Source organism: Perca flavescens, chromosome 8 (assembly GCF_004354835.1).
Source record: "Perca flavescens isolate YP-PL-M2 chromosome 8, PFLA_1.0, whole genome shotgun sequence".
In the NCBI taxonomy this organism is placed as follows: domain Eukaryota; kingdom Metazoa; phylum Chordata; class Actinopteri; order Perciformes; family Percidae; genus Perca; species Perca flavescens.
Window position 1 is genome coordinate 37,447,232 of NC_041338.1, and position 17,647 is coordinate 37,464,878.

The following is a 17,647-nucleotide window of genomic DNA, read 5'->3' on the forward strand; positions in this document are numbered from 1 at the left end:
AAATGTTGTTTTGGACCCAATTGGGATAAAATATTGAATTGTTCTTATACTTCACATCTTTATTATTCTACATGTTTGTGGGCTGAAAAATTGTGTTTATGAATAAGAAGCCAACATAAAAGAGCTTGCCTATGAAAGTTAGATAGCTGAATAGGGATTTTATCAATATCAAAATTGCACTTTAGTAAAAATTCAATACCACCAACTTTTTGAAAAATAAAAAATACCATATTTTATCTTTATTTATTATATAATGTTTAATCCAGTTCACCTCGAAAATTATATTAGATGTATGGAAATCAAGAACATTCAAACCTCCTTGATTGTATGGATTACATAAAGTATTTTTATTTAAATATCGAGGCTTAGTTTTCCATATGAAATTGAATAATGCAGAATCTATTTTCTTAATAAAAAGTTTAGGAACATCTAAGACTTTGGCCGGATAAACTAATCTGGATAATCCTTCAGTTTTGGATAAAAGTACCCGACCTTTGAGTGATAAATCTCTCATGAGCCATCTGTCAAATTTATCAAACTGCGAACGGCAGTTTGCAACATTGGTGCTGCGGAGCATATTAGTAAAGCCACTGTATAGTCAGAAGAACGAGACTCGCTCTGAAACGTGTTTTAAACATTTTTGTAGTGTTCCCTGGACACAAACCAGTAAGAGACATTAAAAAGGAGTTCCCCAGGATTGCAGGAGAATGATGTCAACAGTTACCCTTGATTATATAAACTTGGATAACGCTCAGATAACGCAGGAGACAGACTTATGTGTTAATGTTTCACTAATGTCTGATTTGATGACATATAATGAGTTTATGTCTGTCAGTCTTTATGACACAAAGATTGAGAGGAACCCTAACCCCGTTGTGGTTTATAAACTGCAGGGTTGCTTTGTAGTCTGGACAGAGACGTTTGAAGACACTGAAGATGGTAGTTTCTTCGAGATACGCGAGATGGATTTGACGCGTCACCTTAGAGAAAAAGAGCAAGCTTCAGTCTGAGTGTTATCCGAGAAAGGTTGAAATCACCACCAGCACTGTAATTAAGTTCCTGTTCAACGTGCCCATATCTGGACTGGTTTCTCTGCAGATCATCACATGTTGGACACCAAATGTTGATTCATCTCTACACTAATACTACCCAAACACTGATTCCCATACCAGGAGTTGAACATGGGACACCTGAGTGAAAACCAGGAATCCTGACCACCAGACCACATGGGACTCATGTTCTGGAGGAGAAAATATTAGCTTCTTCGAGCTAGTGCGAGTTTCAGTTTGACCATGTTTGACATTTGGCTTTAGTGTCGGAATGTGTTAGCGTTGATTTATTGTGATATGAGTCAAATTAAACAAGTGAAATGACAGCATTTTATCCTCCTTAACTTGGGAACTTGTGCTTTTCTTCACTTTTCCACTGACCGACCTGGGTCATCGTCTCCAAATGTCTCCGTTTGTGTCCGTCCAGACTACAAAGCCACGCTGCAGTTTTTAACCCTAATGTTGTCCTCGGGTCAAATTTGACCAGTTTTTCAAAGTTATTTTTGTATCAGAAATATGGCATGTTGAAAAAAGTGATGAAATGTTGGGAAAAGTGTGAAAAATGTTGAAAAAAGCGCCAAAAACAACCATAAAAACTTCAAAAACACCAGAAGAAAATGTGTAAAAAGTTTGAGAAAGTGCCCAAAACTTCTAAATAGTGACAAAAATGTTAGAAAATAAGCAACAATCATCAGACAAAGCAGCAAAAATAACAGAAAAAGTGATAAAAATGTTGAAACAAAAACAACAACAACATTGTTTTTCATAGTTGAGAGAAAGACAACACAACGGTTAAACCAGAACAGTGTTTCCAAACGTAGCGAGATGGATTTCACGCGTCTTTGTTTTGTGTCACCTTAGAGACAACAAGTGTTTTTTTGGACAATTTTTATAACATTTTTTTCGCTTGTTTCTGAGTTTTTGTTGCCTTTTTTCAAAGTTTTTTTGCATCTTTCTCTGATATTTGTAGTCTTTTGACGTTGAGTTTTTTTTCTACAATTTGTTTGTGATGTTTTGGTCTCTTTTCTGAATCCATGCAGATGTGTCCCGGGAGTTTTAGGGGCTCGGAAACCCAGTGGTGTAGACACCAGACGTAAACGTAGCAGAAGATATTAGTTTAGTTTCTTTTCAGCTACGCGAGATGGATTTCACGAGTCACCTGAGAGACAAAAGAGCTAGCTTCAGTCTGAGTGTTATCAGAGGAAGGTTGAAATCACCACTAGTATATAGACCTTAGTGGTCCCCTAATACTGTATCTGAAGTCTCTTTTATATAGACCTTAGTGGTCCCCTAATACTGTATCTGAAGTCTCTTTTATATAGACCTTAGTGGTCCCCTAATACTGTATCTGAAGTCTCTTTTATATAGACCTTAGTGGTCCCCTAATACTGTATCTGAAGTCTCTTTTATATAGACCTTAGTGGTCCCCTAATACTGTATCTGAAGTCTCTTTTATATAGACCTTAGTGGTCCCCTAATACTGTATCTGAAGTCTCTTTTATATAGACCTTAGTGGTCCCCTAATACTGTATCTGAAGTCTCTTTTATATAGACCTTAGTGGTCCCCTAATACTGTATCTGAAGTCTCTTTTATATAGACCTTAATGGTCCCCTAATACTGTATCTGAAGTCTCTTTTATATAGACCTTAGTGGTCCCCTAATACTGTATCTGAAGTCTCTTTTATATAGACCTTAGTGGTCCCCTAATACTGTATCTGAAGGCAAGGTGGAGGGTGGGGGTGTGGTCTTGACCAACTACCACTTTGCTCGTTTGAAAGCCATGATGTCTCTCTCTCTCTCATGGGTGGGCCAAATTCTCTGGGGGGGCAAAGCAGAGAAAGGGGAGGTAAACTTGCTCCTTATGACGTCATAAGGAGAAGATTCCTGATTGGTCCATCTGAGCTTTCATTTTCTCAAAGGCAGAGCAGGATACCCAGGGCTCGGTTTACACCTATCACCATTTCTAGCCACTGGGGGACCATAGGCAGGCTGGAGGAAAACCTCATGAAGTGAAATTTTCATGCCATGGGACCTTTAATGTGTGAATATGTTTGGTGGCGCTCTGCTTGTAGTCCCTGATGATGTCACCAGAGGGCGCCATGAAGTCACCACCAGCTCAGAGATGAAATCTAACTGGGGACTTTGGGTTAGTTGGATTGTTCTTTATTTTGGTATTTCTCTCTAAAATAACAAATGACAACATCACCAATAGTCAGTAACATTATGATTCATCATGTCGTTGTTTGTTAACAGTTAAAATAACTTTTAACTGAAGTTTAATTTCCTGTTTATCACTGCTGGAGGTTATAAGGAGTTACTGCTCCTCTGATCTCTGTTGTCACAGTGTTTCTGGTTCTACAGGATTCTTTCTGTCTCCTCCTCCTCCTCTTCCTCCTGATGAAGACGTCACTGAGTCTGTTTAACAATAAAGTTTGTTCTTCACATTTTAAACATGTTGGAACTCGACGTGTGGAAAGTTACAGGATTCTTTCTGTCTCCTCCTCCTCCTCCTCCTCCTCCTCCTCTTCCTCCTGATGAAGCTGAAACAGGTTGGTTGTGTTGCTGTCAGAGACAAAGGTTTCAGTCGACACACGATAAGATGTCTCGGTGTCCCAGAGGTCTTCCAGGTCCAGCTGCAGCGTGAGAAACCCTCCAATCAGAGCAGTCCAGTACGTAACTCTTTCACTTTTTCATTTTCATATTGTGTTGAGTTCAGGGAGCAGAGAGTCTGTCTGTTTTCTCTCCACGTTAGTTATCTGCTCAGCCAGCTGCTGTAACTTCACACTTTGCTATTAGTACTTTTACTGCAGTAATGTGTGAATACTTGCTTTAATCTCAGAAGGAAAGCTTGTACTTGTTATTGTCCTCCATTTATCTGACAGTTTGTTACTCTGCACATTCACAGTTTACACGGGGGGGGGGGTAAAGTGAGGTTTAAATTTTGGCGAGGAGGAAACTGGCATGTCCATTTTCAAAGGGTTCTGTTGACCTCTGACCTCCAGGTATCTGAATGAAAATGTTTGAACAATTCACCACACCCACGTTCATACCGTCGGCCATTTTTCATACTACTAGATTACGTTGTTTTAGTTTTTCCTATTTTCAAATGAACAATAAATCTGTAAACTGCACGTGTCAAACTCGAGGTCCGAGTGCCAAATCCGGCCCCTCGCAGGTTTTGATCCGGCCCACATTTCAGTTTAGGTTCACAATAAATTTAGGCCGACCTAGTTTTTGACGCTTTTTAAAGTTTTTATTTTATTTTTTAAATTTTTTGTGCTTTTTTGGACATTTTTGACGACTTTTCCGGCGGTTTATGCATTTATTTCAATGCTTTAGGAACTTTGTTTTAACATTTTGGATGCTTCACTCAATGTTTTGCCAGTTTTTGGCACTTTTTATGATGTTTTTTTTTCATTTTATGATGTTGTCACTTTTTCAGACAATTTTGATGCTTTTTTTTTGGCCTTTTCCCAATTTTTTTGATGCTTTTCTCAACGTATTTGTTGCTGGCTGAGGAACTTTTTGGGGCTTTATTAGGCCCAAAATGTAAATGAGAAGACTACAGTATATGAACCATGCAATAATACAGTCAAAATATTTGACTTTTTCTATGAAATTAAGACATGTCAATAATTTACATGTCTGGCCCCTGTGTTTCTCATTTTCCAGTGTGGCCCTCTGGGAAACTGAGTTTGACCCCCCTGTTGTAAACACATATCACGGAGTGGAACTGAATTATTATTCAAAACATTATTATGTAAAACATGATGTAATGTTCCAGAGAATCAGCTCTCTCTCTGCTACTTCTACATCAAGTACATTTAGTAACAGAGCAGGACGTTGGACAGAGTATTTCCACTGTGTAGTATTAATAGTTTGAGGTACTTCTTCCACTGCGTCACTGAGTCTGTTTAATGATAAAGTTTGTTCATCACATTGTAAATATGTTGGAACTCGACGTGTGGAAAGTTCTTCGTGTTGCATTCATGGGACATAGGAAGAACAAACCCTCACTGACAACAACAACCACAGTTACACAGAGAGAAGAAACAAAGCTCTTATTGTGAAAGTCTGCTTCCTGACAGGTGGGGCTATGACTCATCAGGAAACAACTCACCTGAGTTCTTCTTCATCAACTCTTTGGACTGTTTGAAGAAACTGTAAGTTGCTGTTTGATACTTTAACAACACGTTAGTCTTTACTCTCTTCAGGGTTAGTTTCTGGCTCTGTAATGTTAAATATAATGTTTCTACTTCACTTCTTATTTCCTGAGAAAGTCTTAAGGACTCTTGTGTTGAAGATCAGAAAGCTGTCTGCAGCAGTTAGTGTCGGTTGTTCTATTTACTGACAGGACTGATGTGGAGACAACATGACTCAGCTCTTTTATTCTCTAACTAAATCAACTAATATGGAACTGGGTCACTATGAGCTGACACTCCTCCAACAGGAACTAGTGTCGCTTCTTTATGATGCAACTTTGTGTTCAAATTCAATAACATGTTATTTGTAGTGTCCAATCCTAATCAGGACACTCTACAAATAGAGTAGGTGTAGACCACACCGTCAGCAATCATTTGGTGGTGAGAAAAAACCTCTGACGTCTAAATTCCTGCATTCAGATATGTTAGTATGCACAATTTTAAGTTACAAAATGTTGTAGGTTTCCACAGAATGAAGCCTTAGCTCGACACTCTTCTAAATCTCCTCGTCTTAATCCACATTAAAATAAAATTCATAGGACCACACGGTAAAAGTTGAACTATTTACTTTTACACAAGAAAAAATAAAAAACAAATGCTGCAGAGAGCCAGAGAAAGAAGGTGAGAATGGTAAAGGGAATTGTTGTATGCCAATTATCAAAACATAAATTACAGCATTTAGGCTCCTACAAACATCCTTATTTATTTGACATAGAACACAAATATATAGAATATAATGCAGTAAGAAGGCTTTTACATCAGGGACCTGAGCCCAGATCTGGTCTCTTTTAATTAAAGAAATTCTTAGTCGACTAACACTCAAAGGATTTGATGGACTAATGGAGAGTTGATTTAATGGACAGGTCTGTAAAACAGAGTTTCTCTTCAAAGAATCATGCAAAAGCTCCACTTTAAATCCTGTTTTAAGATTCCATACACAGGGCAGAAAGGTGAGACTGATTGTGATAATGGAGTCTTGTCTCCATTAGAGGACAGAAAGATGAAATTAGTCCTGGAGTCTTTCCAATGTTCCTGTTGTCCCAGAAAGAGAATGAATGACAGAGCAGGATGAGCAGAGAGCAGAAATCATTCAGTGAAGAGCTTCAGACTTTATTTCCTGCTTGATAGCTTCTAGTTTCTTCAGCAGCTTCTGGTTCTGGAGATTAAAAAGTGGTCTTCCTCTCTTTCTAACAGGACCCATCAGAGACCAGACCCTGCTGAACCTGAACCTGAACCCAGCTGTGTGTCGATAGAGACACCGCTACTTTAAAAAACGAGGTGTCCTGTAAGGGAGATTAGAATGGAGAAAAATGTAAGGGAGCGAGTTGGTGAAATGGAGAAGAGAAGACCGAGGTAAGTTGTTCTGAAACCTCCAACAAACTAGAAGTAGTGTTGTCTCATTGGGTGTGTGGTCTTCATGTAGAGGGTGTCTGTGTTTCCAGTCCACTGTAGCCTGTTGTCCAGGTGCACTCTGGGATATCTATGGCCCTGTTTTCATCTGGTATTAAATTCAGACAACCGCGGCTCTCTGTTCCCCGCTGGTACCTGTAAAAGGTGGCCAACAGTATACAATAACCTTATTATTAGTTTCATAAAACATCCCCAAATTCACCAGTATGTAGGATTTTACTACATTACACTGTACTATTACTACAGACATGCCTGCTTTTATGTCTCCTTTTGTTATTTATTAGTCTCTCATTGGCAGATCTCCACAGCTCTGAGTTAACTAGGGAACTGAGTGGTCAAAGCAGCGGATGTGAAATAGTTTAATTTACTTTATGAAGTCAGCAACATTACAAAACATTTGAACTAACTCCTCCTGAAGAACAGTGGCATCATATAAAGGATATTTTTATTGATTTTAATCGTGTTTCTTTCAAAAATGAAGTCATTATTGGTCATAAATATACATATTTATCTTAATTATATATTTTCTCAGTTATGTTATGCAGGGAGTCTTTAACTGAACATGTGATCTTCAATACATGTGTTTTTCTATCAGGACCAGACCAGAGTCTCCTGAACCTGAACCTGGACCCAGCTGTTTGTCCGTCAAGAGCGACGAGTCATACGAGCTTTTAATTAATTTTAAACAAAGACATAAATCTGACAGAAAGTAAGTTACCATTACCATATAATGAGATTCATAGATGTTGTATTTTAGAAGTATTTCACATAGGCATAATTTCCGTCAGACACTAGATTGCATTAACTTGCTGTGAGCTGTAAATTCACCTCTTCTTATCTGGTATTTAGGCCTTTATTAGTGATAGCTTAGAAATGAAAGGTGGGGGGGAATGACAGGCAAGAAAGTGTTTCAAAATCAAACCCATGACCTCCGCATCGAGAACTGAGCCTCTATATATGGATGGCTCTACCACTAGGCCACCCAGCCACCCATATACCATTTGTAAACACACAGCAGAACATGACGTCATCTGGGAGCTGACCGGACAAAGAGAGCAGTCTTCCTCACTCAGACCAGTCTGCTGCTTCAGGAGTCCTTTAGGCCAACCATGTTGTAGCCCTTGTCTATTTCTTAGTTCTGTTCTGTCGATTCACAGTGGGATCAGCAGTACCACTAACACTTTAATGTCAAGGGAAACCATCTGATTCAATGTTGTAATCAACACTTTAAGTCACAGGACCTTTACCTTGTGTTTGTCTCTGTGTGGACAGACATGATGTGAGCTAATTCTTCCTGATTCTTCCACAGAGTGGACCAGAAGATCTCAGAGGTTCCCAGTGGTCAGTCTGCACAGCAGCATCAAACCCACCTGGACTCCATCTTTATGGTCTGTACATGTACAACAACTACTTTTACATCTATACTGTTCACAATTATCTCCATGCTGCATGTTTACAGACCAGTGGGTTGTCAGTCTGTCCAACATGGATCTGATGTTTACTTCCATGATTTCAGTTTAATTTGTCATTCATATAATCTTCTGTTCCAGCTGCTTGAGGAGAACATCGTCACTTTTGTAAAGAACGAGCTGAAGAAGATCCAGAAGCTTCTGAGTCCAGATTACCCAGAATGCTCAGAGAGTCAGAGGAAGGATGAGGATGAAGAGCAGAGGAGCAGCAGAGAGGCATTTCTGAAGATCACACTGCACTTCCTGAGGAGAATGAAGCAGGACGAGCTGGCTGACCGTCTGCAGAGCAGTAAGATGATTTCTCTAAAGATTTAACTGGCTGCACTAATGGGACGTTTACTAATATCTCCAGAGAAGGGTCAAAGTATGTTCCTGTTTTCTTTACAAAATTACTTAATGAGCTTTTTTGTTCTGTTTTCATCCAGGAAATCCAGCAGTAGTTTGTCGACGTAAACTCAAATCTAAACTAAACAAGAAGTTCCAGTGTGTGTTTGAGGGGATTGCTAAAGCAGGAAACCAAACCCGTCTGAATCAGATGTTCACAGAGATCTACATCACAAAGGGAGGGACTGCAGAGGTCAATGCTGAACATGAGGTCAGACAGATTGAAACAGCATCCAGGAAACCAGACAGACCAGAAACAACAATCAGACGAGAAGACATCTTTAAAACCCCACCTGGAAGAGATGAACCAATCAGAACAGTGATGACAATGGGAGTGGCTGGCATCGGGAAAACAGTCTTAACACAGAAGTTCACTCTGGACTGGGCTGAAGGCAAAGCCAACCAGGACATCCAGTTCATATTTCCATTCACCTTCAGAGAGCTGAATGTGCTGAAAGAGAGAAAGTACAGCTTGGTGGAACTTGTTCATTACTTCTTTAGTGAAACCAAAGAAGCAGGAATCTGCAGGTTTGAAGAGTTCCCGGTTGTGTTCATCTTTGATGGTCTGGATGAGTGTCGACTTCCTCTGGACTTCCTCAACACTGAGATCCTGACTGATGTTACAGAGTCCACCTCAGTGGCTGTGCTGCTGACAAACCTCATCAGGGGGAATCTGCTTCCCTCTGCTCGCCTCTGGATAACCACGCGACCTGCAGCAACCAATCAGATCCCTACTGAGTGTGTTGACATGGTGACAGAGGTCAGAGGGTTCACTGATGCCCAGAAGGAGGAGTACTTCAGGAAGAGATTCAGAGATGAGGAGCAGGCCAGCAGAATCATCTCCCACATCAAGACATCCCGAAGCCTCCACATCATGTGCCACATCCCAATCTTCTGCTGGATCACTGCTACAGTTCTGGAGGATGTGTTGAAGACCAGAGAGGGAGGAGAGCTGCCCAAGACCCTGACTGAGATGTACATCCACTTTCTGGTGGTTCAGTCCAAAGTGAAGAACATCAAGTATGAAGGAGGAGCTGAGACAGATCCACACTGGAGTCCAGACACCAGTAAGATGATTGAGTCTCTGGGAAAACTGGCTTTTGAGCAGCTGCAGAAAGGCAACCTGATCTTCTATGAATCAGACCTGACAGAGTGTGGCATTGATATCAGAGAAGCCTCAGTGTACTCAGGAGTGTTCACACAGATCTTTAAAGAGGAGAGAGGACTGTACCAGGACAAGGTGTTCTGCTTCGTCCATCTGAGTGTTCAGGAGTTTCTGGCTGCTCTTCATGTCCATCTGACCTTCACCAACTCTGGAGTCAACCTGCTGGCAGAAGAACAAACAACATCAACACAGTTCTACCAGAGTGCTGTGGACAAGGCCTTACAGAGTCCAAATGGACACCTGGACTTGTTCCTTCGCTTCCTCCTGGGTCTTTCACTGCAAACCAATCAGACTCTCCTACGAGGCCTGCTGACACAGACAGGAAGTAGCTCAGTGACCAATCAGGAAACAGTGGAGTACATCAAGAACAAGATCAGTGAGAATCTGCCTGCAGAGAGAAGCATAAATCTGTTCCACTGTCTGAATGAACTGAATGATGGTTCTCTAGTGGAGCAGATCCAACGGTACCTGAGATCAGGACGTCTCTCCACACGTAAACTGTCTCCTGCTCAGTGGTCAGCTCTGGTCTTCATCTTACTGTCATCAGAAGAAGATCTGGACGGGTTTGACCTGAAGAAATTCTCTGCTTCAGAGGAGGCTCTTCTGAGGATGCTGCCAGTGGTCGAAGCCTCCAAAAAAGCTCTGTAAGTTTGATTCATTCATCATTAAATACTCTGCTATCTTTCAACAGGAGTTAAATATAATAACTTGTTTCCTTCCTGTTGTCCCTCCAGACTGAGTGGCTGTAATCTGTCAGAGAGAAGCTGTGAAACTCTGTCCTCAGTTCTCAGCTCCCAGTACTCTAGTCTGATAGAGCTGGACCTGAGTAACAACGACCTGCCAGATTCAGGAGTGAAGCTGATCTCTGTTGGACTGAAGAGTCCACACTGCATACTGGAGACTCTCAGGTCAGATCCAGAAATAATTTATATTTTACTATCATGTGACTTTGATCACTGGACGTTTGTTTATTCCTGATTATACAACAAGTAGATCCGACCAGACAATCTGATTAGACTGACTAGACATCTAGAACGTACTCAAATCAGCATGAGAGCACACCCAGAGCAATTTGAGCACACCTGGTGTATCACATAAAATATTATTTATATTTATGGTATATTAACATAAACCATTTCCATGGCAACATTGTAACTTCCAGGGCTGAATCAAAAAAACAGTATCGTTAGCCTACAATGGATTGATACAATGGATTGTTTTGTTGTTAATTTTGATTTATACGGAGGACTTAGTTTTGATGAATGGTTGGAAGAGGATGAGAAGTGAATTATTGGATGAAACATTTTACAACACTCCACTGTTACTGGAATAGTTTGGATCACATCAGCTGTTTGGATCACATCAGCTGTTTGAATCACATCAGCTATTAGGATCACATCAGCTGTTTGAATCACATCAGCTGTTTGAATCACATCAGCCATGCCACTGACACGTCAATAAAGAAGTTTGCGGATGTATGGTAACTAAATCTATCCATGAAAAAAAAAAGTCAGATATTTTAGTTATAACCAGATTAAGTTAGCCAAGCAGTTTGTGTTTATATGTGCGGTATTTATTACGTTTTGGTAAATTCCACGATCTCTACCATTACAAAGCTAATGTTAACTTAAGATGACTGGCTGACTAACGTTTAACATGGAGGGACTACAAATCATCTGTCTTGCTTTTCTTTATTTTGAGAGCGAATTGCCCCACAATATGAATACAGTTTGATTATAACTTTTATTTAGTTGGTAACTGTTGTTGTATAATCGCTTTATTACACAAGAGTAACGTCATATTATCACTTCAGTCATGCTTACGAATCTCGGCGCAGGCGCCTCAGTCCTAGCCGCGTCACTGTCATGCCAATAATGACGATAAATCAAACCCTCTTGTGTAATATTGCTTAATTCAGTCACGATTAATTATCATGTTTCCAACTTGTTTAGAGTAGAGCAGCAGATATTTAAACATGCTGAGAAATGATTTCACATATTGTATCACCAAAAGTCCGGACTCAACATATAAACACAATCGTTATTTGTCTTTTCATATGATATTTCTCTAAACATTAAGCTTTATTAAATTTAAACTACCCTTCTTATGTCATAATTTAAAATTTTACAATTGGGAAATTATTGAATGTTTCCAATTCATTTAGTTCTAATTTATAATATGTTGTAAAGCAAGTATGAACTACGGTTGAGATTGAGAACCTCATTTTTTTTTTAAATCTTATGTGAATTTGAATACTGGATGTCTTTTTACTCCTCATACAGTCACAAATAGTTATCATGTTTCTAATGTGTTTAGAATAATATTGCAAGAATTATAAAACATGTGTTTAAAAGGGATTTTATATTATCTATCACCAAAAGTCCAGACTTAAAGGAACACGCCAACTTATTGGGACTTTAGCTTATTCACCGTATCCCCCAGAGTTAGACAAGTCGATACATAACCTTCTAATCTCCGTGTGTGTTGTAAACGCTGTCTGACAGCTCTATATCTTATTTAGAATCCAGGAATGGCAGAGCAGAGGGAAGTCGCAGGGAGCAGAGACAAAGTATTTAGATGAAGTGCGCTGGTTGGACCATGGAGATGGGATATGGTTAGCTTGACCGCAGTCGTGTCAGTGGCCATGCACTAGCTGGTGCGTGGGTAAGAGGTCGAAGGCTATAGGTCGAAGGGTGTGGCGATGACATTATCGATACGCAAGTATGCGGCTTCGCCGTCCAAACGAAGCCACAAGGGTGCCATTTTTTTTTTTAAATTAAAAAAGTTTAAAAAAGTGCGTTTTCAGGCAGTGCGTTTACAGTATTCATTTGGACGATCGCCCCAAATGATGCAAAACATGTGCGTTTGCACCAAAAAGCGTTTCCGTGTTGTTGGCCCCTCAAACACAAATGTTATCGGTCTTCTTCATTATCGTCTCTCCAACAAAGCTCTGTAAGTGTGATTTATTCATCAATAAATGCTCTGCTGTCTTTCAACAGGAGTTAAATATAATTACTTGTTTCCTTCCTATTGTCTCCCCAGACTGAGTGGCTGTAATCTTACAGAGAGAGGCTGTGAAGCTTTGTCCTCAGTTCTCAGCTCCCAGTACTCTAGTCTAAGAGAGCTGGACCTGAGTAACAACAACCTGCAGGATTCAGGAGGGAAGCTTATCTCTGTTGGACTGAAGAGTCCACACTGCACACTGAAGTCTCTCAGGTCAGGATTCATTAACCCATTCAACTGATGACCATTTAAACTCTGGTTAACTTCAGCTGATAAACAGCTGACATGTAGCTGTTGTGTTGATATGATAAACTTAGTAGTAGTAGCCAGTAGTTATTAGACTCAGTAACTTTACATGAGGGTTTTTCATAATTTTTTTTGGTTGTTGAATAATTAAATACCACAGATTATTTTAAAGATTGATTACAAATCAGGACCAAAATGTACCTGGACAAAAAACACACAAAAAACTAAAACATGGCTCCACGTGTTGACAGAGGGTTCCTGTGTGTTGTTCTGTGTGTTTGAAGACTGTCAGGCTGTCTGATCACAGAGGAAGGCTGTTCTTCTCTGGTATCAGCTCTGAGCTCCAACCCCTCCCATCTGAGAGAGCTGGACCTGAGCTTCAATCATCCAGGAGACTCAGGAGTGAAGCTACTATCAGCGGGACTGGAGGATCCTCTCTGGAGACTGGACACTCTCAGGTAGAAACACTACCTGTGTGGATAAAGCATTAATCTACTCTTTCGGCAGAGGTTTAAAATGTCAGTTGCCGTTGCTGCATGGCTCATGTGATCAATCAGAGATGTACACTTACGTCTGGACCAATTATTGTACAAAGTTCCTCTTGTGCTGGTAGAGTACTGACTCTAAGTTCAAAAAGTCCCTGTGACATGCACTCACATATCTCACTGCTTCTACAGTGCTCACACTATGTTCTCCAAGTAGATGTTGCATTTTTGTCTGGTCAGAGATTGTATGAAAATCTGGGAGTTTACATATAATTTTGTTATTGTAGGATACCAGTAGGGTACAGATTTGATCATTGGCAAATTATCAAATATGTTTTATCAATATTAATAAAGTTATGAATATGGTTAATTGATAACTTTATCAAATCGACAAACAATCAAAACGGGGCACCACCCTGCAAGTCAGGGACCAATAATCAAACTGTGGAACAGTCTCATTTCTGTAAAAATCCTTTGAAAGGAATTAAAGAAAGGGGTGATTTCGAGCGCGGACCCGTTCGACCAGCAATTATCACAACAAGTACACAAATAATCACAAGCAACTGCTAATCAAGTATAATCAAATTTATTAAAGTCACAATTATCGGTAGCCAATCAATAATCCTTCAATAATAAAACGTATATACCTTTTACAATATCACAACCAAACAAAGCAAAAACAAAAGCAGCATGTCATGGACACGTCTGTGTGTGAGTGTGTGAGAGAGTGTGTGTGTGTGTGTGTGTGTGTGTGTGTGTGTGTGTAAGGGTGAGTGAAAGAGGAGGGGCGGTGTTGAAATGTAGTTCTAACACAAAAACGACTCCCAAAATGGCTACTCCTGTGAGCTGCACAAAACTATTTAGCCTCAAGAGGGCGGTAGTGGTGCTTGGTGCACGAGCAGGGGTTGAACAGGTCGAGGGGGGTTTGCTAGGCCACCCCATGTGGTTAAGCTAGCAGCGTTAGCTCGGGAGCTATGTGGCTAGCTTGTGTCCGTGTGTGTGTTAGTAAAAGGAACGGAAAAGAAAAGAGGCACTCTGATCTTAGTTATCGATAACGGCCAGCTCAGTGGCTAACAGCTGATTTCCGCGATTGTCTCGCAGACAGTAACTAAACTCCGTGAAAGGAGTGGTTTAGTAGGTAGCGCTTATGGTTTTAACCAGCTACTTAACACAACAAAATCAAACAGTATAGCGATCAATTATACATTCACAGAAACAGATTAATAACCAGATATGGCCAATACATGATTACAATCACAGATCACCTTAATGGCAACAAGCGGTAGCGAACCCTTTGCTCATTAATAAACAAAACAACCACACTATTTCTAACATCTGCCCAGAACTGTGTAAAGCCTTACTGTGTGTGTCAAGAAACAGAACGCCGTCCTTTTCTTGAATCCAGGCTGATTAAACCCGCTGCAGATGAGGGAATACTTGGCCAGTATTTCCTCGGATCCCCTATGTATATCAGACAGATATAAAATTGTCCCAGCTCAAAACTCGACCAGCGAGGTGATGCTGGCTAGCTAGCCCGGACTAGTGTGCCTCCTGTAGTAACCAGGGTCACCATGGAAAAGCGAAGAAACACAAAAGCCGACAGCTTTTATCCTTCCTCCACCTCCTGGTGGCGGGGTGGTGCATTCAAAGACCCGACAGCCAATGGGAAAAGCGCAACCTTATCACAGGTGTGAAGCAGTTCTTTGTCTTACCACCAGTCTGCCTTGCCTTCCATGTGTTGAATGTGGAACCTCCATTTTGGGGACTCCCAAAGTGGCAGCCTGTAGGAGTTTGGTGAAACTGGCTTTGGGATTCACATGTAGGCCAAGATCCTTTGTCTTTGCAGTCATCTCAATCTGAGCCATTTTTGGTTAAGATCAATGTTTAACCCCCTGCTTGGTCCCAACATTATAGAACTGAGTTCTGATGTCAGCATATGTGCTACATTGAAGCAGGAAGTGAAAGTTAGGTGAAGCCGGGTAACTGAAGACATCCAGCATGGTGATCTTGCTTCGTAGTAGCCTACAGGCTGCCGGTCTCACAGAGTTCTGTGAAGTGAACACGGCCCCTTAACTCTAAAACTGGGGCAGTTTCACAGATTCGCCGAAAATTCTGTGACGGGCCCACGGATGCGATGCATGTAGGTCAATGACATCATCATCCGTGGTCTACGCACAGATTTCCTGATCACAGCACGTTTCTTTCTGTACAGAGAAGCTGGATACAGCTTTGCTATTATTGGTATTTTTAGCCCAATAACCGCGGTTTTAATCAACATTTATTCACCAGATCTTATCACGGTTTAATTGTATTTCTTTTAATGTTATTATTTCGGTCTATTTCGGCCAGGGAAGCTGCTTTGTTGTTTTGATATTTTTTAAACTATAATACTACATCTAGCAACATATATGTAGATATTATCATAGTATGCATTTCTTTACTTTAATAATATTATTTTGGTCTTATTACTGGTGAAATATTACAGTAGGCTGTAAGACAGAACACGATATGATCAGAGTTGGGCGCATGCAAAGCCGATTTCCCACAATGCAATGCCAGCATTCATTTGAGAGAATCAGGCAACGATCAGCGGGTCTTTAACACCAGCATCGCTTCAATATACATATATATAATCAAGGGTTTTGTCATCAGCAACAACACATTGCTCAGTTTTGTTCCAGTAAGTTATGCACCATAATAACGTTTAAAAAAATCAGAACCCGAACAGTAAACAGCTTTAGAGAAGGAGGGTTGTTGTGCATACTGTGAAATAAAATCCTGACTTAGACCTCATCTATCTGGAAAGTGTCCTGAGATAACTTCTCTTATGATTGGACACTTTAAAGGAAATTAAATTTAATTAAATATTTGAATTGATTGACAGCCCAAATATGAATATAAAATGAATTAATTCCAACCCTACATTAGATCAGATGAAGCTGTGTGTGAGAGAGTGATGTAATGCCCCCCCCTCCTTTCAGGTTGGAGCCTGCTGGAGTCAGATGGTTGACACCAGGTCTGAGGAAGTGTAAGTGTGTTTTTAATTTCATTCATCAAACTGTGACATCACTCATTCCACCCTCTGATGTCATCATCAGAGTGCTGATTGGTTAATAACTGCAGCTGTGTTGTGTCTCCTTCTATCCGTCAGATTCCTGTGAACTCACACTGGACACAAACACAGTGAACAGAAAACTCAAACTGTCTGACAACAACAGGAAGGTGACATTAGTGGAGGAGGATCAGCCATATCCTGATCATCCAGAGAGGTTTGACTCCTACTGGCATCAGCTGCTGTGTAGAGATGGTCTGACTGGTCGCTGTTACTGGGAGGTTGAGAGGAGAGGAAGGGTTGATATATCAGTGAGTTACAGAGGAATCAGCAGGAGAGGAGACGGTGTTGACTGTGCGTTTGGAGGTAATGATCAGTCCTGGAGTCTGGGCTGCTCTGATTATGAAGGTTACTATGTCTGTCACAATAACAGAGTAACACCCATCTCCTCCTCCTCTGTCTCTGGTAGAGTAGCAGACATCTCCTCCTCCTCTGTCTCTGGTAGAGTAGCAGACATCTCCTCCTCCTCTGTCTCTGGTAGAGTAGCAGACATTTCCTCCTCCTCTGTCTCTGGTAGAGTAGCAGTGTATGTGGACTGTCCTGCTGGCTCTCTGTCCTTCTACTCAGTCTCCTCTGACTCACTGATCCACCTCTACACCTTCAACACCACATTCACTCAGACTCTCTATCCTGGGTTCGGGTTCTTGTCTCCTGGTTCCTCAGTGTCTCTGTGTCCTCTGTAGGACGGAGAGTCTCCTCCTGTTTCTCACTGCTGATCAGTTGAGTCTGTACAGGATCACACAGAAATATTTCAGGTTATTGTTATGAACTAATGAATGAACTTTGTATAAAATAATTCAGAATTATTGAACAGATTCCTGGTGAACATTGTAAACTTCTTCCACTTCCTGTCCTTTAAAGATGGAAGCTGTGATCATGAAATTGTAGAAATGCCGTTGACTTGTGTCATGTTTAGTTTTGAGTTCTGTCTCTTTTCACAATAAAAGCATAAAGTTTCTGTGGTCTCTAGGATGGGGGGGGCGGATTCATCGAGTACTCGGTTTAGTTCAAAGGATTATAATATAAAGAATGTGTATATTGTGGGTTAAAAAGTGAAACTTGTGGAACAGTTAGCTAGGAAATACACAACATGTAGAACTAAACTAAAGCATGAACACGTT

General features: G+C 40.6%; 1 protein-coding gene across 1 annotated transcript; it reads left to right on the forward strand.

The window, feature by feature from the left end:
* Nucleotides 1-3,649: 3,649 nt before the first annotated feature.
* On the forward strand, nucleotides 3,650-17,482 carry LOC114560130 (NACHT, LRR and PYD domains-containing protein 3). The gene is made up of 11 exons (XM_028585281.1): nucleotides 3,650-3,690; nucleotides 5,139-5,213; nucleotides 7,258-7,371; nucleotides 7,972-8,050; nucleotides 8,213-8,420; nucleotides 8,557-10,324; nucleotides 10,415-10,588; nucleotides 12,723-12,896; nucleotides 16,396-16,442; nucleotides 16,566-16,967; nucleotides 17,010-17,482. The coding sequence occupies exons 1-11, from the start codon at nucleotides 3,650-3,652 to the stop codon at nucleotides 17,207-17,209; spliced, it is 3,282 nt and encodes a 1,093-aa protein (XP_028441082.1). The 3' UTR covers nucleotides 17,210-17,482.
* The last annotated feature ends 165 nt before the right edge of the window (nucleotides 17,483-17,647 follow it).

What these genes read in the sequence shown, in the direction of transcription:
- LOC114560130 (XM_028585281.1), top strand. Translation starts at nt 3,650, where the DNA reads ATGTCTCGGTGTCCCAGAGGTCTTCCAGGTCCAGCTGCAGC. An exon ending in CTTCCAGGTCCAGCTGCAGC is followed by an intron (nt 3,691 to 5,138) that starts GTGAGAAACCCT and finishes GCTTCCTGACAG; the next exon opens with GTGGGGCTATGACTCATCAG. An exon ending in TTGGACTGTTTGAAGAAACT is followed by an intron (nt 5,214 to 7,257) that starts GTAAGTTGCTGT and finishes TTTTTCTATCAG; the next exon opens with GACCAGACCAGAGTCTCCTG.